This window comes from Acanthaster planci, linkage group LG02, assembly GCF_054643075.1.
Source record: "Acanthaster planci isolate LZ-2023a linkage group LG02, COTS_SCS, whole genome shotgun sequence".
NCBI lineage: Eukaryota > Metazoa > Echinodermata > Asteroidea > Valvatida > Acanthasteridae > Acanthaster > Acanthaster planci.
Window position 1 is genome coordinate 16161803 of NC_141778.1, and position 26685 is coordinate 16188487.

The following is a 26685-nucleotide window of genomic DNA, read 5'->3' on the forward strand; positions in this document are numbered from 1 at the left end:
CTTAGTTATCATTCAATGTACCTAACTTATCAATTCGTGAAACGTTGGTGTGTTCTCGCATTTTAAACCAAAAATTTCCAAAAGAATTGGTTAATGATTTCTTCAATGTCGTATTTACCCAGCCATGGTCTCCGTCTTCATTTCAATTGCCGTCTGTTTTATAAAATGCATTTAACGGATATATAAACGGACGCTTGGGGCATGACCGTTGGAAAAGTTTCCTTTCATGTTGGTGAGGATAGGATTCTTATTTTTAGCATTTTTTCCACTTGTGGAATTCTTTTGGGCATGATTTTGCGAATGAGTTAAATGTAGATTGTTGGTGTAGAATCAATCCTCGAGTAATTACCTTAAAAGTGAACAGACTTCTATTGCCAGCCACGTCTGTACGCAAAATTTGAGTGCTGCTTGAAGTAATCTGGTGACAGAATAAGAATAAAAAATAATGTATAGCTAGTGCAAAATGAAAAATGAATAAGAACTCAGAATTAGAATTCATGCAACCTTGCCCATGTTTATTTCGCTTGGAGAAGAATTTGTTACGCAACAACTGTGGTGAAAACAGTGTGAAAACGGAAGGGACCTTGAATTGTCATAAACGTACAAGTACAAAGGTTGTTACAACCTGCTTTTGCAGTAAATCATCCAAAAATGCTACATATTTTAATGCCACATTGCAGTTTTTTTGTAGATAATTAGTTTGGAATAAAAGTAATAATTTTCATAACAATGGAAATCGAGCTGCGATTGGTGATGAATAATTTTGTCAGTTGTGAGGGTTGTGTTAAATAAAATGAATATCATTTTAACTTCAGGTTGTGGAGGCTTGTACTTGCATGCGACAGCTTTATTGATTGATACCTACGTGAAAACTTCTAAAAGAATAAGACCGAGAGAATCCGATGAATTGATCATAATTACGAAAACTTTGAGCATGGGCAGTTTCGTACGTACAGATGTCACTCTAAGGGTCAGATTCTGCTCTTCAAAAGAAATCTCCTTTTGTCACCGTTCTGAAGGCAAACAACCAAAATTATCAGATACTTATGCCCAACTTTATTTCACGTATAACTTATGATTTTATTTGTCAATTTTAGCGAGTGTTTATTGCATATCGTACCCTAAAAAAGGGCGATGCTTGCCAAGTCCAGATTAAAAAACGTTTGTATGATAAAGGGACGACTAAATACATTCATTGATCCCTTCCAAGCAGTTACTCACGCGCGTCCCATGTGGTTCTCTGTGGCGTTACTTGTTTTTTGGTCACACTTAGCATAAAGTTCTTGAGGTCTCGGTTTTTGAACTTGGATGATTGTCAATAATGACTTATAAACATATATAATCCTAATGACAATGATAAAAGAAATTCCAGTGGGAAGAAAAATATTTAGCAGAGCGAGGTTTCGATCCTCGGACCTCTGGGTTATGGGCCCAGCACGCTTCCACTGCGCCACTCTGCTTCTTACTTAATATTGTGCGTTATACAGTATATATAGATAATTTTAAGAATAGTCCCTGGTAACCGCAATCGTTATCTTGGCATATATGCGAACGTACCAGTATAGAGTCAACTGTATCCGCAAAGGCCGTTTTGTTCATGTATGGCTAAGGAGCTGTATGTATTTGTACGCGTTGAAAGCCTGAACGGAGCCGTTGTCACTTCAAATGGACGGTTGAAACCTGGACGGAAGATAGATGAGGGCGGGCTGCATATATGCATGTTCGATCATGGAGGTAGAATTCGATCATGCTTTGTCGGTGCCGTAAGACGAACATCATGATGTAGGATCAGTTGGTAAGAATCTGTCCGTTTTTCACGGTATTAATCGTCACAAAAATGCAAGGTGCCAGAGAGTTGTTGCAGCAGAGGATTGCGAATAAAAACTCGTTCCTACATGAACCATGTATTTCCTTTCATACTGTATGTTACGATTTGCCGGCATGACCGGCCGGTTGGCGGACTGTCTGAGACTGCCATGACTGGCACGCACGGCATATGGACGTAGGCTTGTATAAAAAACCTGAACTTGCAAGGCCTTTGTATGAAAAAGAAGCCAACCAACGGCCATTTTACCGAGCCGAATACAAATGCGTGGGTTGGCTCCCTTCTATTGACGTCAGGAAGAACAAAAGCGGGCATTGCCAGGAAAGCTTTGCATTCGGCTCGGTAAAATGGCCGCGAGTGGATTCAGTGATCTCTAGTATGAGCTGATTAAGGGCATTGCAAGTCCAGATTTTATTATACACGTCCGTAAGGCTATCCCCACACGTAGGGCTGTAGTGGTTCTCTTTTACAATCTGTCTCTTATTTGTCGCCACCACAGCCCTACTTCAAGGCATGTCTTAAATGCCTGAAATCCAAACTGCAGGATTGTCACAAACTTTGAATCCTAATATCTTCTGAAATGAGAATGAGAGCGAGTCCGTGAAAGTGAATGGGTGACAGCAAAAAGACTGGAAAATACCAGAAGAACTTGAGTGAAATCATTCAATAAATGGTGCTAAGGCAGCGGAGAGGCTAAGGGTAATCTCTGTGTGCAAAAGAAATTGCGCCCATGATGATAAGTGGGTGCGCCGAAAATTTCAGCACGCCGACACGAAATTGCGCATACGGATGTGTGGCTAAGGATGGATCGGGAGTGAGAGTCTGTGCCACACTGGTGGGGCTAAGGCCTATGCAGCCTACCGCGACCGGCCACAGTGATTAGTGAGCACGACTGTCCAATCCTATCCTGCCAGCCTTGCACTTTGCAGCCTGCAGTGCAGGTGATTTATAAGTCGCGCCCAGCAAGTCTTACAATGATCTGGTTCTAACAGTGTAGGACACCAAATAGAGAGAGGACTAGGGAAATTTTTGAAAAGTAGGGCTATCTATGCATTAAGCCTAGGCCCTAGTAATAGTACTAACAGTTATAACTTACCTGTATGAGGGAGGCTCATAAATTTTTGAACTATTTTTTCTGTTTTCTTTTTGAAGTGGTCTTGGAGAGGATGTCATAAGTTAACATGCTAAAGAAACTTTTTGATATAAATTTGGATTCCATTTGGACTCTGCAAAGCAAAGAAAAACTGATTTGAAACAGGGATATTGCAAGAGATGTTTTGAGATTTTTTTTTGTACGTGTGTACAATGTAATGCAGGGCAAACTGAGATTTTTCTGTACACAAAACGAGTGTGGATTTTGACTGAGAAGCTTAAAATTCACATTTCTGTAAAATGTTTGTTCGTATTTGTGCCTTATTTCGCTTGAAATTTTAAAAAAGTTTGAGATAGGAAATTAAGTAGATGAGATAGAGCCTGCGGAAAATCAGTTTCCTATTTAAGAAAATGAATTCCCATATAAACAGCACCCTCGCACATATTTATGCATGTCCCTACCCTAGGTGTATCTCTTGTTTCTCAGTGGCTCTTTTTACGGTAACCGTAATGCGACTGAAATTCTGTAGTTGGGTCATTCCATGAGGTTGGGGCACAATTTGTGACGGTGTCAGTTGTTACATGGGTTCTGTAAAAATGAACAGCTATTTCCCTGCAGGTGGATTCCAAATTGACGTTGTTATACGTCTTGCAAGGCTGAATACAAAGGTGTGTGTTGTTTTTACAGAGTATGTATTAACACTGGGAAGTTTTATTTCCTTATTTTTCAGGTTATTTCTTGGCTTCATTCCAGTACTTCGTGCGTTTGCAGAATCAGCATACCCAATTCTGAAGTTTTCAGTTTGCAACCGACAACAATTAAAATCCTCTAGACACCTTTAGAATCCCAGAAGAATCAATATCAATGTGAAGATACCAACCTGAGCTTCCGGAAGGAGAAGATCAGAAGAACAACTGACTCCCCCCAAATCCAGGATGGGAAAGGTCCACCTGATGTCAGCATGATACATGTAACACCCCAACATGTCAGTTCACACAGCTTAAGCATTGCCCAAGCGGACAGTAAAGTAACACTGAGACAAACCACAGAGGCTGCAGATGAAAATCTGAACCACCTTTTGGAATCTACTTCTAAACCAGGGGACATCCCTTCAGTGCAAGATGATCATCTCGAACAAGTTCCTGTCTGTGACAAGTGTCACCAAGAAGAATCAAAGGGTGCTGTTGGCTCACCTGAAAGACAGGAGGACAACCTCAGGACTTTCCAAGATGCTTCTGAAAGAATTGAAGTGGCATCAGGCAATTCTCTTTCCAAAGACGAAGAGAGTTTTAGTTCCAAGGAGACCAAGGTAGCATGGGAAATCTTTGGGGACCAAAGCAGTGAAGGAAACACGCCTTCCCGCAAAGCCGACAATTGTGTGAACTCCAGTCCTGCACAAGGTACTGATAGTTTCGGTGCAAGTGATATAGAAGTAGTAAATGGTGAAAAATGTCTGACAACTCAAGCCACAGATTTAGATTCAGATGTTCAAAGTTCTGCTGTCAGCTGCCAAGAATTCTTGGACCATTCAGAGATATCCCTACCAATCCCAGATCCCAGTCCCAATGGGAACAACGATCAAACGTGTGCCACCCAGGAGCCTTTCGCATTCTTTGACGAACTGCCCCGCGAGCTGTTCTTCAAGATCCTCAGTTACTTCACCGCCGGAGAGCTTTGCCTGACCGTGGCTCCGGTTTGCAGGGACTGGTATGATTGCTCCAGGAGCCCTGTGCTGTGGACATGCCTGGATCTGTCGGACCACCGGGACGTCAGCCACAAGCAGCTGTGCGCCGTGCTGGGGAGGGCTTCGCTCCTGAAGTCACTCAGCCTGCGGGGGAGGGAGGAGCTGTCCCTCGGGGAGATGCAGGCCCTGGCCAGTTGCCCCCTCCTGACCGATCTCAACCTGGGCTTCTGTGACAACGTCAACGGGAGGGTCCTGGATGAGATCATCAGATGCTGTCTGCACCTCGAGGTGAGATGGAATCAAGACTTGCTTATGCATGTACAGTACATGAACTTCATGTGGAACCGTGTGGCCCAGGGGTTAGGATTTGTAACTTCCAAATGGAGGGTCGGGGGTCCAAATCCTGCATCTGGTTACATTTTGCGATCTTAAGCACATCAGTTTACATCACTCCCACTCTGCTCTCTCCAACCCCAGGAAATAAAATTCTACCTCTAAGGGCAGAGATAAATGGTTTGTTTGATTGCTGCTTGCTTCTGAAATGGCAGGATGAGGTTGTATGGAATATTACCGAAGACACACACACAGTCAGACAGTTATGTGTGTAGGAGGCATTAGCAAGCGAACCAGCATTTGAATCTACATATGCGCACATTCCATTCGTTTGCACTATACTTCCTGGTTCAAATGACATCACGCTTCAGTATTCTGTACTCTCCAGGGAGCTGCAGTAGTTTCTAGGAATGTCTATGGGCACGATGAGCAGGGATAGTATTGGTGTTGCACCTTGAGGACCAGTAGCATACACGTATATGTGCACCTCTTCAATACCCATCATTGTTTTTATTATTCACGCAAACAAATATGATGCAAAGGCGACCTCACGAGGCATTTTGGACCAGATGTGCTAGAATTTTAAATGCATATTCGAAAACTTGAAACCGTAGGACTCCATATAGGCAGTCATATTCATGTTTGTGGAGTATGTACCAACCTTGGTACAGCTGTGTACTCCCCAGGGAGGAGAGATGGTTTCAGGAATGTTTCTAGGGCCCGTTCAGAAAGTTATGTGTAGATACCATATCTGCAAGCACTATTGGTACGTACATGTACATGCCCACTTCTTACCCTTTGTTATCGTCTTTGGATTTTCATAAACAGGTTATTAACATGGAAGGCTGTGAGCGGATTGACGATGACGTAGCGAGCCAGTTTCCCTCGCTGCCTCACCTGAAGGCCGTCAACCTGTCTCACTGTACAAAGATGACAGATGATGGTGTGATGGCAATCAGCAAGGGCTGTCGGCTGTTAGAGGAACTGAACGTCGATGGCATACCGTGGATTACCGACAGGTGACTAGGGGATTAATCCTCTGGTATATAAGGTCTTAAAACTTCAAATGTTCCCGTGTTGTACATCAGTACATGTACTTCATTATTACTTCACTAGTATTCACAGGTTTTTACATGTATGTGAGAATTTTAGGTACTCCAGCATTTAAGAAACTAGCTAATTTATAATGAACTGTATCAAAGAAATTCCTTAGTTCAACCACTGTTAAGTAGTGACAGTTCTTCTGAAAGAACTTGTGATAAATAGTGAAAAGTACCTGGGATGTACCCGCGAGGTACTGGAGTACACGACTACAAGTCAACCTGCAAGCTTGGTCACAAGTAACAGGACATGAGTAGTGACCAAGGTATCCTCGTCACGTTTCAGTTGAGTAACTTGAAACTGAATGATGTGCGATGAACTTGTGAAGAATTCCAGTTCAACACTGGCCCATTCTCTTAGCAGTTTGGAACTTCAAAACGTCAAGGTCATTTGAGAATAGAGCATCTGATGTCACACCATCGCACTCGTTTGAGCATGCTCAGTGCGTGGGAATTGGCTTGCTTGCATATTGACAATTTTGAAAGATCTTCAACTCACTTCATTTTGAACATGCGCTGTGAGAATACCAACTTGAGCATGGGGGAAAGGTGTTATCCTAACAGCCTGACAGTACAAGGGATGGGGTGCGTCCTTGTTGGGGGAGAAGGTGGTGTTTGAAGTTGCCTTCACTATGTTTGTCGAGTATTGCACTTCTTTTTGTATAACATCACAAGTACCTGGACTTCAATCTCATCGCTCTCCTAATTTATTGAAGTTTGAGTCTGTATGGACCAGTGTTACATGTACGTCCTTGCTGAACTAGTTCAGAAATTTTGTTCAGGATTTTTGTTCAGCAAGTTTGTTCAGGATCTTATCTTGGTGTGAACACGTACACAACCCCAAATTTCTTGCTAGCCCATGGAATGTGCCAACTATTTGTGCAGAATTTTCTGCTGTTTTTGCGCTGGGTTCCAACAGTCATAGGAAATAGGGCACTGGTCTATCATGCAAGATTTTTTTATCGGACAAAGTTTCACCTGAAAGTTAATTGTGCTTCAGTTTGATGTGCAGTCTGTCTTCTTCAACCGTAGAGCTGTTGATGTTTTGGCCTCACAGCGTGCTCAGACCCTGAGGGCGATATACCTGGATGGAGCTGAGCTGACTGATGTGTCCATCAGATCTCTGATGGGCTGCCCGCTCCTGCACACGCTCAGTCTATCCTTCTGTGAGCAGTTGACAGACAAGGCTCTGAGTATGTTAGAGGTTTGTATTCATTTAGTCAGGTGCAACATCATAATAACAATGGGCAGTCCAAACGTCACATAAAGTCTCAATGCTGTGACATCACTATCACCCTGGCTTATCAAACCTGTAATCATTCCTGAATCCAACTCTGGGGGGGGGGAGTGCACGGTCATTTTAGGTGCCACCTTGTTAATCAGCCCTGATATTACCATCTCTGCCCCCACAGGTAACGTTTATCCTGGGTGGGGAGATGCAACTAGGTGCAAAGTGAATCTCCCATTGTCACAGCGTGTAACCATGGAGCTATTATACTAAACAATTAAGCACATACAGAGATCAAAAGGGTCAATGATGGCCACCGCCAGCACTGCCCTTGCTGCAAAGACAAAACAAATTACGCGCCGCTTGTGGGATACAAGGAATGCTTGGAGTTGCATTTGCAAAGGGTTGTGGGTACCGCGCATGGGTGTCCGTAAACTTCCGCGCATTTAACATGGCCCGCCATTGAGACGGAAACCACCATCATCTGAGACTTACATTCCGACAATTTTAGTGATTGTTCTGATATTCCAATGATTAAGAAGGTCTGGTTACGTCTTTACACCCCCCATAACATCCCTCTTAACGGTAAACAGAATTACTGACAAACACAATTTCTCCAAAAATACGCGACAAGAAAACTGAAAGTAGCTGGTCAAGAGGAAATAGAAAGCACACAAAGCCATGGGAAGATTTGTTATCCTTTGTGTCATTGACCACAGCTGGCTTGGCATGAAACCTCGTCACATTGTCAAATGCTTTCCTTTTAAACGTAGGAACCACTAGGATTACGACTTATGATAGACATATTCTAATTCATATTTTGGGTATTTGTTCTCTGCTGCCAGAACCGCAAAAGTCATAACTGACTAAAACGTCCAATTTCTGTGAAATAACCACCGCTGATTCAAAATTTTCGAGCGCATCTGCAGGGATCTTTCACTGACTCCTGAGGACTACTGTAGAGAACTGCACATCTTCTTTGTTTATCTTTTCCACCATATATTTACTCCAGTTTGCTGTAGCGAAGCATGGTGAGTCTGTGGGTTACCAGCTACCCGGCGGTGGCAATCACTGTGTACAAACAATGTCTAGGGTCGTCAACAGTGGGGCCGGAAACTCTGCATTGTTTATGGAGCTGGCCAGAGCGGTTAATTGGATTCCAGTCTGTGGGGACTTCGTTCTAACTCCTTGTGTTTAATAGCTCCATGGTGTAACCACCTGCTGGTTTTCAACCTCTGACCCTATGATCGGGAGTTACAAACCCCAATCTCAAGGCTGCACGCCCCCTTTTTTGTCCCCGCCCCAATATTTTATCAATACTTGGTAAAAGCACGTCTCGACCACATCTTCCTAACTCATTCTTTCTTTCAATTTTTTGTAAGATGCTGGACCATCTTAGCCACCTGAGGCTAAAGCGTGGAGTGGAGTTTAGCGAGGAAGCCTTGCACCGTTTCTTTGAATGTGGCAGAGTGGACCAGCTGACCGTCCTAGATCTATCTGAATGTTCAGAGTTGATGGACAAGGGAGTCACCAGCATTGCTCGCCGGTGGGTCACCAATTTTTTCTGGGTCAGCCTGAATCATTTATAGCAGAGTCTCAAAATATAGAGAACTCTGACTGGAAAATCCTGGAACGGAGCACACATCCTGAAATCTCAAATCTCCTGAATTAGTTTGTTTTTCATTATTTTTCCAGCCTTTTTCGAACAAGAATCTTAATACAGCAAGGTTATGTGGCTGGCACCCAAAGCCTTGTCCTAGTGAGTGTTGACCGTGATACAGAATCCCACTCCCAATCATAAATAACCATGACTCTGTCAATTTTGTTAACTTCACTTAACTAAATCTACAGAATTGCACGTGCATGTACGAAGCGCCGTGTTTTGTTGAAGAATTGTTTAGCGTAGACTTGTCCGAGGATATACCATTACTGCAGTACCATTACACTCAAGTGTGTGCTGCTAAACTTTGGGTGCACATTTTTTGAAGTGAATCTCAACCTGTAATTGGACGAAGAGGTGTATGTGCGAGAAAATAACGCCACATTACGGCTTCTACTTCTGGTTGCTGGTTTAGTTTATGTGGGAGCAGGTTCAACATTGGGAAACAGAAATTGCCAGGGTTCCCATGTTCAGGGAAAATCCTGGAAAAAAGGTTGTCCGAGAGAGTCAATGTGAGATTGGGAGAGAGTAAGTTGTGCTAGAATAATGTTGTCAAAGGGAAAAAAATCCTGGAAATCAAAGTCATGCAAGGGTTATTTTTGATGGGCAGCTTTGGATGTGATGACGGAATAATGATGACTTTACAGCCAGTCCTTGTCAGTCTATAGAAGTGGCTAAGGCAGTCTTCCAGCTCATAGTACTGAAAAACTCTGCAAAATGGCATTAAATGTCATGGAAAATTCTCACTTTTTAGGCCTGGAATTTAGTTTTCAGATTTCTGTGGGAACCTTGTTTTGAACATCAGCTCATTGATGGTAAATCCGAGTCCTAAGACTAAATCATCCAATTTCTTCACAATTTTTGTCCCACCTTTGAAGGAAAAGGTAAGAATATGTTCCTTTTTTGGGTTGTCGGCAGGTGTCGTCAATTGAGGAGGCTGGCCCTGTGTTGGTGTTGGAATATCTCAGATGCCGGCATTAAAGAAATCGTTGACAACTGTAGGTAAGTTCATCCATAAAATTTATGGAGGCAGTCTCTCACACTTTGAAATTACAGTTGGACATTGGCCATATTCCGATCACTTAGGGTGTTTAAAGTGTAGATGCAATGGATCTTTCTTGGACACAATTTTCTTCAAGTTTATACTCTTCATTTGTGTGCAGAAACTCTGATATCCTATTAGGCTATATGCTTTGAAAAACAAGCTTTTTTAAACATTTGGAATTACCCATGCTTTCCTGAAAACTGAGGGCACTGTTGCTGTGATGTCATCTAGGGAAAACAAGCTTTGGTACATGTTTTTTGTCTGTCCAAATTGAGAGCCCCAGAATTTACTCACTGAAAACATTTCTGAGAAAAGGTTGCTGCTTGTCTGTTGGTGTGTATTTACTCAACAGTTCATCCCCCCCCCCCAAAAAGAGAAAAATTAGGCAAGCAAAATTGAAAATCGCAGTTTTTTTGTGCACTAATCATTGTAACATTAAGGTTTTCCTTTAGGGATTACTTTACAATTTTGTTCATGAATATGGAAATCTCATTTTGCGTAAAGGAAGAAAAGGCAACAAGAAACCCTTTGAAATAGTAACAGAAAAATTGAAAATGAGGTTAACTGAGAAACAAAGGTACAATTTGGAGGTTTGCTTCATTGAGCCACAGTGAGGAAAAGCAGATGTAGTTGGACAGAATGCCCCAAGGAAATGTAGAAATACATGCGGAATTCCTGAAGGCAAAATCCTTTTGGTGTTTGACGCGTTTTGTGCCGATTGTCAGTGTGTGTTCTTGTGTGGCATTTGGCAAATGTCTGGTCAACAGCTGATAATGGCAGAACAAAATTGATCATGCTGTTAAGTTTATTTGGCGCTTTTGGGCCTAATTTTGAGTGCTGGTCACCTCTCCGTTTAGAAGGTTTGACCTTTTATCAATTTCCTAATGACATCATACACCCCTTCTCAGAAATATTAATTTCCTTGCTTTGTTGCAATTCAGAGGTGAAAGAGTTCCAAGGCCGGATTTGTTTTAGTTGAAAAACTGTTCTCTCTGTTCAATTAATAAATTCAAGTTAGACCGAAACCAAAATTGCTTGCATTCTGGACTCTGCACATAAGCACACCTTTAGAAACTGGTTGGACAGCTGAATACAGTTGTACATGTACCATTGCTTTGGGCGTCATTGCGTGTGTACTGGTTTTGTGCAGATTCATATGAAAGTTGGCCATGCATGTTCTGGAAAGCAGTGTAAGCATATGGTGTGCCTGCCACCCTCAAACACTCATGAATATTCATGATGGATGAAGGCAAAGTGGTACGTTCCTTGCCTTCCTATGTTTCAACCTCAGTGGCTGAGGTTCGAGTCCTCCCCCCTCCGGCTGGTGTGTGGACTGGGTTCTCAGTGTCGATCCAATTCCATGGATTTTCTCTGGATTTTCCTCCCACCTTCAAGACTGCACCCTTTCCTTGTCTTCATTACTGTTGTAATTTGAAAAATTCTCCAAGAGGTGACATGGCTACCATCAATAAATGCATTTATTATAAATATCCATCTATCTTTCTTGTGCCGACTCCATATCAGTTTTCCTTTCTTCAAAAGTATGGCAGTACCTTAACCATTCCCTGAAGAGGTTTGATCGGACAACTGCCTCTTTCCTTTACAATATCGAACATTGCACCTGATTTTTTGTTCAATTCTAGTCAGCTGAGACATTTGGACATTGTTGGGCTGGACAAGGTCAAAGGTCAGTGCTTGAGCAGGATTCCGGAATCCCTGCCGCGACTGACATTCCTAGACTTGCGGCAGTGCAATTTGGTAGGTCACCTGTTTTCATTTATCCCACTAAAAATTATGGTCTTTTCTTGGTATATTGAGATTGTAGAGGGGACAAGTGCACTTTTGTGTCTGGACTTTTTGGGCATGGTACCTGGAAGCATTAAAGCCAAAGGAGATTACTTAGATATAACTGATCGCTCGCAGGTACTAAATGATGCATGTCCAATTTAAGGTTAATGCATTCAGGGCACTGTCCACAAGTGGTTGCCCTAAATGCAGTGCATACATTGACCCTATTTCCTTTGTATTCATGCTTTCTGGATTCTGCAATTCCGCAGTGTAAATCATCGACGCATTTAATGGTGAAAATTCAAATGTCATTTGTCTCCACGAGGGACTTAAGTCATGTCAGTGCTTTTTTGTTTCCAAAATGACCAAACTGATTAACCGAAATGACCCAACTGATGCCTGGTTATGACTGCCAAAACATGCCTCCATACAAGCCAGTAGTAACTGAATCAAAATTAGACTTGTTAAAAATCATGTTTTTTCAAAATTAAAAGTCAGATTTTTGTTATTTAAATTAAACTTTTCGTTTGTTTGTTTGGTTTTTTTTATCCGTCTTTGTATGGGTTGTCCAGAAGGCTTAGTCCTCAAGTTCAAGACATGAAACACCATGTGATGAGTAAAGGGCCCACTGCAGATTGTCAAGGCTATTAAAGCTTGTCACATGTTGAACTGCTTATTTCTAATCAAACAACAAAGTTTGCTAAGTACGGTTACCTGTACACTGAAATACACACACATTATGGGCAGGAATAAACTGTTCATGCCTATTTCAATGATACAACAAGTTGAGTAAAGATCAGTGTCTTTGCTTTTCAATTGGGATAAAACTCCTGTACTTGCTAACACCTGACATGCCCTACCTAACATTTCCAGAGACTTTATTGGATAAGCACACATTGTTGGTACATCAATTTTTTTGATATTTGGCAATTTTGGTGTATCTAAATGCATGTAAACAGGTAAATGGAATAGCTATTCTATACATTTATGTACATGCAGTCGTACAAAATGGAGAGTGGTGTACACGTTTATCAGGTAAATGTCGAATACATATAAAGAGAACCATTACACACAAAATGTCTCAATCCTGGTTGAGTGTAAATGTTTCAAAGGCATCAGTACATCTATATTAATTTCAGCTTTGTCTTTCTTTCAACTTCCCAAAACAGTTTAAGGTTTCTTTGACGTGATTTTTGTTAATTATTTGTTAAAATTTTGTTTTAGCAGTTTAAATCATGATTTAAATTCATGATATTGATTTTCAACCTTGATAAAAATGGTATCAAACCAGAGTCAGTGTTAATGAATGGTGATTATAATGACCACCCCACCTGCACGAGATAAACAGTCAGTGGCATCACACGTGACTGTCACATGTGAATTCTGTACTTATTTCGTCCCTGCAGATAAATGACAACATGCTCATCGACTTAGTGAAGGTCCGGCCACATTTGCTTATTTTCAACTACTATGGAGAACATGTAACCCGCGACATGATCCTATGACTTCATGATGCCTGAAGACGGGACTCTAGATTTCCACCTTCCTCGTGTACAGTGTAGGTTAAACTGCTGACGTTCCCAGTTTGTAATTAAAAGTTTCATTCGTAACCACTTGACATGGATGACATGTAAACATGCAGAGATTTCTGTGCCTGTAGCATGGAGGATGTTTAAACATACTGTGGTGAATTCTGCATGCAGTACCAGGTGATGTCTGCACTGCTCTCCACACCTGAGTGATTCACCGTGAATTTAAACACAGGGATTTTCTACTCCTGTTGCATGGAGGATGTTTAGACACACTGTGGTGAATTCTGCGTGCAGTACCAGGGGATGTCTGTACTTCTTCCCACACCTGAGCGATTCACAGTGAATTTAAACACAGGGATTTTCTGCTCCTGTTGCATGGAGGATGTTTAAACACACTGTGGTGAATTCTGCATGCAGTACCAGGTGATGTCTGCACTCCTCTCCACACCCAAGTGATTCACAGTGAATTTGTACCTAGACAAACCTATACAAACAGACTTGAATAAGTCTGTGGATTAAGTAAACTACAGTGTAGATAGGTTTTCCGTAGCACCATGGATATAGCTCTCTCCTTTTTTTTTTTTTGAGTCTCCTGACGACGGGGAGAGCATGTACTGTCCAAAACGTTGAGTACCTCTGGTTATTTTCAGAACCCCACATACTCAAAAAAGACATACATATATCCATGGTTTTACCGCAAACCTATCTAGTTTACTTGCTACCTCCCCCACGAAAAACTTCAAATCTCAAGTCTGTGGACGTTGAGCATACGTGGTGTCCTCAAATGGTCCAGCAGCCACCGCCGGGCACAGCATAGTCTGGCATTTTCACAGAAGAGACAATGTGATGAGAAGTGTAGTGTAAATGTTGACCAAGTGACCACCAAGGGCCAGTATTTCCAACTTGAAAAAGGCTGTGGTTGTGGTATCAGAAAGTCCCTATGCTGAGCTGAATATGATATCACACCTCAGACAAACTCACTGTGGAATAATAGCTTTGGCAGGCTGTAAAATTATTCTTAGAACCTTTGTGCAATATGTGACCAAAATACACTGTATGACGATCAAAGTCTGAAATATAGTGGAGGATTGCTAGAGCCTCATCTTCAGCCTAAAGATGTCAAAGTGGATTACTTTTTAAAGGGCAGGCCGCAACGGTGGAAGCGTTGTATGTTGGCAATTTTTGTTGTTTTACTGCGCATTCACAAGGGCAGTGTTTGTAAACATTGTGCAACGTTTGCATCTTTTTTTAGGAACAGATTGCATTGCCACAGTCAAGCACATCACAAGCCATCACAGGTTTGTCAGAATTCTCTCGCAGGCTGCCAAGTCTCAAGTTGCAAGCTGGTCTGTGGAGTCACGGCAGAGCCATTTCGTTCTTACTATTTATTCTCCCTATTTTGGCCAGTTCCACGACGTGAATTGTGACAGACAATAGACCCGAATGGACCAAGCCACAACTCTTTCAGATTTCACCAGAGCTGTTTGCAATTGTCATTTCAAATTCATCAACCAGAAACTTTTAACAACGATATCTGTTTACAGAAGATGAACTGTCCAGATGGGGACACGGTAATGGGAAGAAATTCAAGAAGGAACGGAACCAAAAGAATTGGCGCAAAGAAACAGTAAACCAAAGAAACAAAATGGTGATGCGAAAGGGAATGCAGTAGTATGTTTAACAACAAACACGGGCTGAAATCATTCTGTGCCAATTACTGGCTCCTCTCAGTTACATTATCATATCCAAAGCCCTTACATGTTCAAGAATAACAAGTCATCCAAAATACATGTAATGCTCAAGTACACAAACATCGACCTTCCCAGAATGTGTCGTTACTGTGGTTTATGTCAGTTTTTTGTAATAAAAGTGTGAAGAAGTTCTCCAGTTTGTGTATTTTGTTTCTATTTTGGCAGACTTCCAATTCCCAGGCTGTATGCTCTAAATTATGTGTCTTGCAATCAGATGCACCTGTCGACTGTAGAGTTGTAATGACTTGAGTCAATGACTTGACTCGAGTCTGACTCTAGTCACAATTTTTGGTGACCTGACTCAATTTGCAACAGGAAAACGACTCAAGTCACTGCAAGTAAATGACTCGAGACCCTCATCGGAAGACCCCACTCACGTGAAAGCTAATAAGGCTGTAGTCCAATTTGCAGTGATTTACAGTGCCGCTTTCATCTGTTATCATGAGGATTAAGATATGTCTAATTGTGACCAGAGGTCAATTTAAAAATACCAAAAATGACCTGCTTAGAAACATGTTCTTGGTCGATAGTCCTCTGCTTAAGTGGGAAGGACTCACTAGTTATCCTTCAAAGATACTACATATGGTAAAGATACAAGGGATTCTGGGAGGATTTTCCAAAAGTTAACCACTCTATTTGCAAAGAAGTGACCAGCTAATCTAGTTATAGTATGCCTGTTGAACCATTTCATATAATGTCCTGTTGAGATGGAGAATTTTATACTGGCATTGGATCTGTGATTGCCGTGAAGAAATTTGTATACATCTGCTTCGTCTTGTTTTTATCAGCGGATTGTGTTCAACTGTTGGCAACTCGAATTGACTCGAGGGAAATTCTTGGCTCGACCAGTGAGTCAGTATGTCACATCTCTAATTTTTGTGACTCGAGTGGAGTCATTGTGACCGTCACAATGACTCGGCTTTATTGACAAATGTTAGTGACTGGCTACAAGTCCAGCAGGCTTATATTATTGGGGGTTGGCTAAAGAAAACATTCTGGGTTGGCCGTAGTCTGGTTCCCAATCCAATTTTGATCGATGCATTCGGACTTAGAAAATTGCAGGGGAGGAGGCAGGAAACAGTCAAGCGCAGCCGATATTTTCTGTCACTCATGCATACATGCATGCTCATCATAAGCCCGAATCTTGTTTTGTTTGGTTTCATCAAAGCACAAGTCAACAAACTTTTGTCAAACGGTGATGGATACATTGTATGTTACAAGTCCAAAAGGTAAAGTCTTTGTAGCAGAAATATATAGACTTTCGAAAGTAAACTGACAAAATGTAAAGAAAAAAAATGCCTCAAACATTTTTAATCAATCTTCATAATGTTTATGGAAAAACACAAATCATTTTTATTTATAGCTTGGCGTGTACACTTGTAGGTTTTGAGAATTGACATTTGGTGCTTGATTTTATTTGTGAAATTACTCATCAAAAACAAATCTTGAGTTTTGGCAGTCAAAGCAAATGCATCTAAAACTGTTAATTGAAGACCGATACAACATAAAACACTAAACGACACTGTAAATGTGTTCAGTTCTTTTGTCCAACTTGTCTTTCATTTTAACATATCTTTTAACAATGGAAACCTTAACAGGAAATTTTAAAATGGCGGCCATCTTGAAAGAAAAAAAAACGCTTCCTCCTTTTGTCGAAGATCCGGACGAGAGACTTTTTTTTTACTTCGCCTTATGTCTGCAGACTCGGTATTTGCGTGCGCAGACAAAGTGATCTCCCATCGTACCTATAGAGGGCGTTCTTTGAGAATGCGCTCCAATAAGTGTGATTGAAATGCACGTCGAGGAGCACCTGTAAATTGAAACTCCGTCTGGAATCGCTGTGGGATCTCGAGAGGAGAGCAACTTGTTATTTCACGTAAATAAACACGACCAACAGCTCAACGCTTTCCTGGTATTTGATTCAGTGGTGAGTAGGCCTTTATGTGTGCTTGGCGGGACTGATTTCTCGGATTTTCTTTCCCGAGTTAGATTATCATGGTGACAGGTAGGCCTATCTGTCAAGTTGTTTTGTGCCTATTTTTAGTCCTCGTACCTATATGCACATAATTTACGAGAGGCTTGGTAATTAATTTCCGGAACAAATTGTTGTTTGTATTTCAGGAGTATTACTCTTCGAACTGAATCCTATCAAAATAGAACAAAATTTTGTGCGTCACTGCATGCTTATAAACGGTGTGTGCCCAAGTTTGCTGTTGATGGTTTGAACATGTGTGTTCCGATTGTCAATTCTCAGGTTTCTACATATGTCTGTATGATCATACCGCAGTGGTCGATACAGATAAGTTACAGGACGTACATTTCACACCAGAGTACTTTGCAGTAGTTTACGTATAAGTTGAGTGCTTCTTTAATTGTTTCAAGAATTTGCCAGTATTTCGAAATATTTTGACTCAGTTCATTGTATGAGAGTCCCAAAGCGTGAGATAATGAAAACAATATAACTTTGAGCCCGGATTTCGAAAGGCTTTTTCTAGGGTGGGGAGGGGTAAAACCACCTTCCCCCCCGGGGGGGGGGGGGGAAGCATATAACGGATGTTCGCTTGCAGACGAGTGTTTATGAAGAGATTGCACTTAACATGTTTTTCATGGTTCCTTACCATATGTTAAAGGAACTATTACCGGTTACCGATTGCAAGGGGTCTTTTACATGCATGCAGATTCACAACAAATGGAATGCAGGACGACTTCGTTCTGACCCCAAGATTTTGACCAATCAACGGGCGCCTGCTGTCGTACCTTCGGCTTGACAAGATGGTACATGCAAAGTACATATAGTCGTTTTTTGGCGGGGTTCTGTCAAATTATTTAAGTAAGATTTGAATATTGGATATTGTATTATATAGGTTGAAGTTGATCAGAGGTCACGCTTCAATCAGACGCCGTCGTCTGCCGAGTCAGCTGACAACAGTTGACAAATCAACATCCTCCGTCACCATCCGGACGGAAAATTACTTTATAACAGCTCTGATTGGTTGATACGAGTCGTTGCATAAAATTTGTATATAATTGGGAAATTAGACGTTAGAACGGCTGATACTCAGACTAGCTAAAGTATTAATCAGTTTCTAACTAAGAAAACATTAACAATTTAAAGTGTTTCTAAAGCAAATTTGTAATTTTTACATCCCCTATCGTCTCTTTTTTCTTCTCTTTTCCTCCTCTTAATTTCAAGGCTTTTTTCCCCGTTGGCGTAGGGTGGGGATGGAATTAAAGCTCCCTTGCCACTCCTGGAAGCCCATGCATTCGGGAACAAATTCTTGAAGAAAATTTCATTTTAAAATTGAAGGTGACCCGACCTGCATAGAATGTACAGTCAGTTTGTTTGTTTATATGATTATATGATGCAGAACGTCATGGTAATTCTACAGTTTTATCGTTTGTTGCATCTGGAGGGCTTGTTTATGCTCACAAAGTCGATGTGTTTCCTGGAGAAAAGGCATTGTGACCAATTCGTGTGCATGCAAACAGTCGATATTAACCATAATCACATGGTCGATATGCCCCCAATAAATCCATTTTTATCTCTGCCCATCTGCTGCACTTTCAAGAGTGAATTGGCCTGTTCAAGGACACTGTGGAGTACGATCTACCTTGTTGCCCTTAGCATAATAAAAATCTGTTGCTTGGAAAATAAACAAAACAAAACAACAAACAAACAATCACTGCATATACCCCAACAAACATGCAAACACAAGAAGTAAACCAAACACGAGAAATAAACAGACAAAAACAAACACAAACAACAGCAGTGTGGGTGTTGTGGAAGCGAACTGGACATTCACGTGACATATTCCTTGTGTTCTACTTTTCTATTTTCTTTGTCTCCAAAATGAATTGTACAAAAATCCGGTATAAGTGCTTCCTCGTAGCACTGTTATTATTTTTTACGAAGTCTCCAAAACACATTTACACTTTTATCCCAAATTGCAAATCAGAGCTACTGTTGTAGTTTTGTAGCAGTTCGAAGCAAATTGATGTAATGAAGAATTGAAAATCAAGTGGGAAAGATTGAACCGCCTTCTTTCTTGTACTGGTCAAATGTTGCATTGGTTGTATGTGTTTCGGCTACCTGCCCAGCAAAACTGCTTAAATGTGCACGAGATTCATAACACGTCCAAAATCATACAAAGCATGCACGTGCTGCCAAGATGACATGGCATTTACCGCGACCACTCGACCGTAGATCAGTATATGATGAGTGACAAAGTGGAGTCTGCTCAAACTCGTGCATTTTTCCATGGCAAGCGCACGCAACATTCGGATCTTCACATATTTGTGTGTTTGGTACAGCATTCTAACAACTCTTGATGACGATCGCCGGATGCGCAGTTCGACCTCCTTTAAATTTTCAGGAGTACAAATTATGTCAAGTGGGTAGCGACGTGGCGCTGCCGAATGGGTAGCGGTCCTTCACTCCCACCTCTGAAAGTTGCCGATAAAAGCAGTTTGATTATTAATGCGCAGGTATACACGCTATCCAAACACAATCGTCAACAACTTACACTTACCGACGTAAAAATGAGAGTATTTGGCCAAAATATAAAACCCGTGTTGCAGAGGTAAGCAGCCCACTTCAGCGTATGGAAAGAGTTCCCTAAAAGATCTTTACCTCACAGATAAAAGTACAAAAATAAAAATTGAAACATTTATTTAACGTTTTTATGTTCTTTTGAGTCACAAATTTACCATGCGTTACAGTGTTGCACTCAAGTTTACATTGCAGAAACCTGAGTGCTGGCCTAGTTGGCAATTTTTGTAAAGATTAAATCGCATATTATATATTTCATAATGCATAATTGAAGGACGTTATGGTCAGCATGGCGTCGAACAGTGCGCCCACGGCCTGCTCTCCCATTTGGAACAAAGTGGAAATTAAGTAACACGTGGGGACGAGGTTGCATGAATAATGCAAATGCCGAAATTGCGACAGCTGGCGCAAAATCCAGTACGTCTCTTCACCCAGTGGGGGTGCGTAAACACAAAACCACGGCAGTTTTAATCACAAATGTCAATTGGCAGCATGTTCTGTTGTGATATCGATTTGAAAATTCCTGCTAAAGTCACCCTATAAAGGTAATAATGAGAAAATGTGTTCCATACTACCTGCGTTGATATATGGGCGTGGCTATTTTTTTCGATGGGGGACAAAGTATTCATCTGTAGCAAACTGAAACTCATTTTCGACGAAACGGGTTCAGTTCCAAGTTCTTTTCCAAAACAAATTATTGATTTTTATCCTCATCTGCTCCATTCAATTGTAAATGTTTTTCATGCAAAAGCCACAATAACGACGCACGTTAAATTTCCCAACAAACTTGGCTGGGGCTGGGTTTTAATACTTCAGCTGAGGCACTCGATTCTCAATACAGACGTCACAATCTTGTTTAAAGAGCATGCGAAATGGCAGACCCGAATGACCCCAGTTCTGGGGGTACTTATGCTACCGCGCCCTGGTCCCATTGTGCAACGCAGGAAATTGTACCATTCAATCTTACGGTGTTTGATGAATTCACGACCACAACGAATACAAGATGCGAGTTAGACTCAACCCGCCCCTCGCCTCTCACAGATGAGCGTTTACCTCATCGATTCAATAAATCACGTCCTTGTTAATGAGGTAGTCGCCGATGTCACAATTTTGTTTGATACTCCACATCAAGATTCTTAGGCAACCAGGACTCTGACATGATGAAAGACAAGAGCCCTCGAGGCATGGCATAAATTTCTATTGTAGGCCATGCGGCATGTTGTCACACGCGTGGAAATTTTCCCGCGCAAACCGCGTCAGTGGCAATTCAGATTAGTGATTGTGGGTTCTACCAGTTGAAATCATATAGACATGTTTCCCGTACAAGATGAACGGTTTTACACGAGGCGAGGTCTGGCTTAACAAGCCCACGGACCCTCTACTCAAAGATCAGTTGCTACTGTTGGGTGTAGTTTCCAATGTCGATTTTTTTTTCAGTGTTGCGATGGTTGTGGGGGAGGGTTGCGGAATGGGGCTGAACCTTGTACCTAAAGCATGTTTCGCCAAGGGTGGCTTTTGTTAATTTTGAGTATTTTTAAAACGTTTCTTTAAAAGTACTTTATATGTATACGACTTGCATGATTCTTCTGACCTTATCCCATGGCCAAACCTACGGTTCACGTTATTACCCGCCATTGGCTACCTTATTCGTCTGATCGTACTGTCTAATAACGGGGGTCGTTTTCATGTCAGTTTTCAATGTGTTGACGAACTGCACTTTAATGTAATGAGAAAACGGGCAGTTTAGACTATATGCATCCTAGAATAGAATACCATGGACAAGTCGATCCCTTCACACATTTCCGCTTTCCTCACCATTACCCTTTTCACGCCTGTTACCTAAGCGCACTCTGTAGACATACCGCTCTCGCCACTGTACTTTTTCCCCGAAGATAATGGTGTAAGCATAACCGAACGAGAGATACGTCACAGCTGTGAAACTTCGAGCTCAGAGGATGTAAGTCAACTCGTGTGGCACATTGGTTTAGGGGAATAACAGAATGCCTGTCCTCGTTAAAAAAAGGGAATCTTAATTAGATTTTACCAGAAAATGTCGAAACATTTATGGGTATTAAAGGAGTTTCTTAGATGTAACTGAAAGCAGTCAAACAACTCTTGGAAAATTGAGACTACTGGGGGAAAGGCTGGAGAATCGATTCTCTTTATTGAGGAGCATATCAGTTTCCACAGTGGTAGTCAAAAAGTGCACAACTGGTGGATGAATTTTTAGAAATCTGACTAATGTTCTACGGTTTCCCTAGCGTATGTTAGTTTATATAAAACTACCACTCAATAATTCTGGAACCTAGGAGATGTATTTTCAAAGAAGCACATTATTCAGGTATCGAAGAGCGGATTATTGCGTGCGTGATCGCATATCTAAACGCTGATGTATATGCTTGGTATTTTCTGGCTTAATTCCAAGAATGCTACTGCGCGCGTCAAATCTGAAAAGTGAAATTAAGGACTTGGCGTTTTAGAGTGAAAAATATCACTCTGGATTTTGATTTAAGTAGTTTGAACAAGAAAAAGAGTCCCATTCAATGGAGGCTCGAGTGAAATCTCGATCTATTCGATTGGTAAAATTTCTCTGAAATTCGTCTTGTCTCTAGTTTCAGTCGTGTGAAGTGAATTTAAAGTAATACAGAGTAAGGTATTTTTTTCCACAGTAATGTCCGATATCCTGGCAAATAACCAAATATATTGAGCAAAAATACCCCACATGTTGTCGAAACGATCTGATTTCACTTGAATTCATCTTGTCTCTAGTTTCAAGCGGAGGAGTGAATTTTTGTTGTAATGGAGCGAATTTTAACTCTTTGGAATGCGGAGAGATACCACAAGAGTATACTGATGTAATTGTTTTCAAGGCATTTTTTTCCATGAAGATTTTCAATATCCTAGCAAAAGTATCGAGTAGAAATACCCCCACGTTGGCAAACATGACTAGTAGCCGTTTCACCTCGCGTGTGGGTGGGTGTGTATGGGTGAGAGTGTAAACGCCTTCAATCGTGGACCTATAGGCCTAACAGTAGGGGACAATGGGGTCCACGGTTGCCGAAGAGTCCACGGTTGGAAAACGTGTACAGAACATATGGGAGGTCTTCCGAAAAAGTTAAGGCGTGAACAAAAGAGGTACAATAGGTAGTCCACGATTGAAGGCGTTTACACACTTGTGTGTGTGTGTGTAGGAGTGGGGTATTATCCGGCTAACTGATTTCTTGACCTCATGGCTTAACCTGGTGCTTCAGACGCTGACTATAACTCTTTCTGGTGGGAAGCTTTGAATAAGACTTACTACGGTTGGAGTTAGGTATTCCAGACTTGAAAATGGTATGGCGCCCAGCAAAAGACTGATACGAACCGATATCCAGGATAAAAACGGGCAATTATAAGCATAACTATATTAGACTGCCAAGTGACAGCAGATTTTTTGTTATTTTTTAAATTACTTTGGTCTGAAGTTACCATTCCCCGTTTTCAGTGATAACTAACAAAGGCCTGGACGTTGTTGCGCGCCGGCGCGGCAAGTTAACGCTTGTGCTGGACTGAAATGACAAAAGAGGGGACCATTTAAATGCAGACTTAATGTCATCATCAAATGGCTGGCACGGGGGAATCATTCAAGAGGAAGTAATGATGAGGTAGGAAAATTATCAATACGATTTCGGCCTGATTCAAACCCACTATATGCATTCAGAACGCTGCAAACAGTGATCTCTTTCGAGCATCGATCAAATATTCCACTTTGGTGGATTTGATCAAACACGACGACTAATTGAGATGCATTCAAGTTACGCCAGCTTCCTGGGCAGTATGCGACTTTGACACGAAAATCGTTGTGGGATAACTATTGGCCGTACAGCTTCCAGATCCATCTGCATGTCTTGTGGGACTGATTCCCAAGCAAATTTGGCTTTGAATCGGTTGCATTCAGATTGCTAATTTTGGACCTCTCATACAAAGGAGACGAAAAGTTATGTAAAATCTTACAAGTATACAGTGCACTTACCACGGTTATAGACAGGGTCGAAGCGAAGACTTTTGCTTTGAGGTGTGCAAGATTCACTTTGCCGTCTTGTAACTTTTCGCCAACCCCGCGCCGTCTAAAATTCACAAAGTGCGGAAAATGGAAATCTGTGGCACGCTATATTTCATGCTTCAGGGGAAATGCCGACGGCCAACGTGTATCCTTTTAGATTTATTTGCCGACCGGAGCTGCATTTACCGACTGGAATTAATTGCCGCACCCCCACATACCTCGGCCCCTGATTACAGATAACTGGAACAAAATATTGATCCCTCTCCCCCAAACAAACCTTTCCAATTCTACGCCACTGCCGTGTTTTTTGCCAGCCATTACTCAGTCGCTAGTAAATAGCAAAAAATCCCAACTAGTCATTAAGATATACCAAATAGTACATACTACTGTGAAAATTCGGCTGCGTGTAACCGTAATGTAGCAAATGTACATTTTGAGGAAAGAAAACGTTCCCCACCAACTCACCAAGGGTGATTTTCTTTTGCAAACCTTGGCTGCCCATATGAACAGTCTCGAACATAACAGAGGTCCATATAGATAAGTTAGCTCGGAATAGTCGACTACAGGAATCCTGCATAGCCTTTCCATTTCATTCTTCATCACTGATCATGAAATTTTTGCGGATACAGATAAACCAGTGTTTTGTTAATAATGATGCAGACGTATTTATGGTCAATTTTTGATTCACCTAAGAGCCGTAAATCTAATTGTATAGTTGTGATATTGTGTCCAAGTAGGCCTTCAAGTAGGCTCAGAAACACTGATGCAAAAATGTAGAAGATACAGTGGTATTGTCTTTGCCTTCAACTTCAAGGTCGATTAATTTTCCTTTTATTGAGGAATTGGGTCAGGAGCAAAATGCTCAGAGATGTGCCTGATATCCGAATCTTAGGCTGTGTTTAGCGTGATCAGTTTCAATTTGTAGCGTGAGTGGGACTTGAAGCGCTACGGTTCTTTGGAGCGGACGCACTGATAAAAAGCCCACTGCGGGTTTGGTCACGTTGTTTGGCAAGACAAACCTCTCTGAAACTCTAGCGAGGGAGAAAAGCACGATGTTTCTTGCGGAAGCCCGAGCCCAGTGCACCAACGTTGGTTACGCCAATGCTGCGGACGATCTTCGTCAAGTAGGCCTAATGGGGGAAAAAGCTCATAGATACCTGTACAATATCACTCTATACGCTGTCAAAAGGAGTTAGTAACCTGGAATGTGGTTTTGAATAGCATGGGTCATCGTCCTTACGTCTCAGTGCTTACACCGTAAAACTGATTGTCACTGAGATTGTAAACTAATAAAATAAACACTTTGGGCCCCAAGACAAACATCTCAACTTGATGTGAAAACTTGATGTGAAACTGGTAGATGTCGTCGGCTGCCTTTCGTGCTTGAATACACACGTGCTACGTTAAATCAGGCGGCCGCACTGGAAAACGCGTTATGGTATTATGTCTGTTAGGTTGTAAATTATTTCTATGGACAAGGTACGTATTTTTTTCTCTCTTGAGCTATTAAAGATGTTTAGATCCGACAGTGAGGTATTAGGCCTATTAGCGCACGAGCGCGAGAATTCAAACTTCAATCGGTAACTGATGAAGGAAGCACCAAAGCTGTGTCAACAGTTTAATACCCGGACACCTTAATACGCCGCGTTTGGTTTCATTGAACATGTCCACCAAGGATGATGGGGTTTTTATCTGTTCGGTTTTTATCTGTTTTAGACGTTCTATTGCAGTCGTGTACAGGGGACTATTCCGTTCACTTGAGTGTGCAAATAGAGCGTATTCGCAAGGACCCATAATTTCAGTCAGATTCTCTAACGTAGTGCATTCATTTGAGAACGATACATTTAAAGAACCAGACTTTATTCTACGATGTCATTCCGACCCCCCAAATCACCTGGTACCATCCCATTGAGATTCTCAAATACAGTACGTTCAGGAATACGACTGAAATTGGATACCCCGCAAAAACGGTCTATTCATGTTCACAGACCAGGCACAGGACTTTTCCTTTACCTTTAATTGATTAGGATGAATTTGTCTTTCATGAAGAGAGCTAAAATCAGCCCCTATACTCCACAGACTCAAGGCACTCGACATTTGGCGGCACAATGATTCTTTAAAAGCACAAGAAATTGATTTCAACTTGTTTATGGAAGTGAGTACATTAAGGCGCCTCCTCTTAAATGTGCTGTCAGCCATTTCCGGGGGGTGGATGTCAGCAGAGGACATGCCCCCTGGATAAATAGAACCGAAAACGTTAAAAAGCCCCCACAATGAATCTCACCCTTCAGAACAGAAGGTTAAAACCCCCCAATTTTTGGCCCCCCCCCAAGAAAAACAGTTTGTCCTCTATAGTTTGATTATGGTTCCGCTAAAGAGAAACCCCCCGTCCGTACGCGTATTTAGTGCGGAGAGTATATAAGTGTTTAAGGGTGAAACCCTGGAAACGGAGTTCATAACGGTGATCATAAAAATACTTAAAGGCAGCCATCTTTTGCGACCCATTTCATGTGTACTTTTGTTATTTAACTGTTTTTTTATAAGAAAGGTATTAAAAGCATGAAATATGTCACTGCGCTGTAGTTTACGTAGTAAGATAGCTTGAACTTGATGTTAGCTTTAAATATACTGGCTCATCCGGCACGATTTATACGATATGACTATTTAAAAATGACTAATTACGTAAACCATAATCGATAGTATTTCCCTTAACGACGCGTATATTTGTTGCACCTTTAGTAAGGTTGCGTCTTTGACCCAGTTCGCGACTTCCTCAGATGTCACAGCGCTGTGGAAGAACTGCCGCCTATCGGACCAGGATTCTGAAGTGCATGGGTACAAAAGCCCAATCCCGTTGGATGCCATGTCACAACGCCTATTCATCTCATGATGAGACTCTATCACCGGAACTTACTTGGGAGCGTGCAACCCGGGCTAGTTTAGTAGTTAAAGACATCAGCACGTCTCCTATAAACGTATGGTCCCTGAGCAGATTGTGCCGCTTGGAATGAGCTTGTCAGTAAAACCGTGTCAGGAGACTTGTCTGTAATTATAG

General features: G+C 41.6%; 2 protein-coding genes and 1 non-coding gene across 4 annotated transcripts in view; 2 read left to right on the top strand and 1 right to left on the bottom strand.

Annotated features, from left to right (window-relative positions):
- Positions 1-1388: 1388 nt before the first annotated feature.
- Positions 1389-1460, bottom strand: Trnam-cau (transfer RNA methionine (anticodon CAU)). The gene has a single exon. It is a non-coding gene; the product is annotated as a tRNA-Met (tRNA).
- Positions 1461-1656: 196 nt separating this feature from the next.
- On the top strand, positions 1657-15175 carry LOC110973246 (uncharacterized). 2 transcript variants are annotated; one of them, XM_022223929.2, is made up of 8 exons: positions 1657-1795; positions 3649-4890; positions 5764-5954; positions 7068-7239; positions 8646-8809; positions 9842-9925; positions 11612-11726; positions 13163-15175. In XM_022223929.2, exons 2-8 carry the CDS (start codon positions 3880-3882, stop codon positions 13259-13261), a joined length of 1836 nt encoding a protein of 611 aa, XP_022079621.2. In that variant the 5' UTR covers positions 1657-1795; positions 3649-3879; the 3' UTR covers positions 13262-15175. The 2 variants fall into 2 exon arrangements, with proteins under 2 accessions (XP_022079621.2, XP_086989608.1); XM_087133482.1 differs by lacking the exon at positions 1657-1795 and adding an exon at positions 1860-2766.
- Positions 15176-16826: 1651 nt separating this feature from the next.
- LOC110973276 (neuromedin-B receptor-like) overlaps positions 16827-26685 on the top strand; it is a 75530-nt gene continuing 65671 nt past the window's right edge. Inside the window, exon 1 of the mRNA XM_022223967.2 lies at positions 16827-16966. The gene's annotated coding sequence lies outside the window, so the exon portion shown is untranslated. The remainder of the gene's footprint in view (positions 16967-26685) is intronic.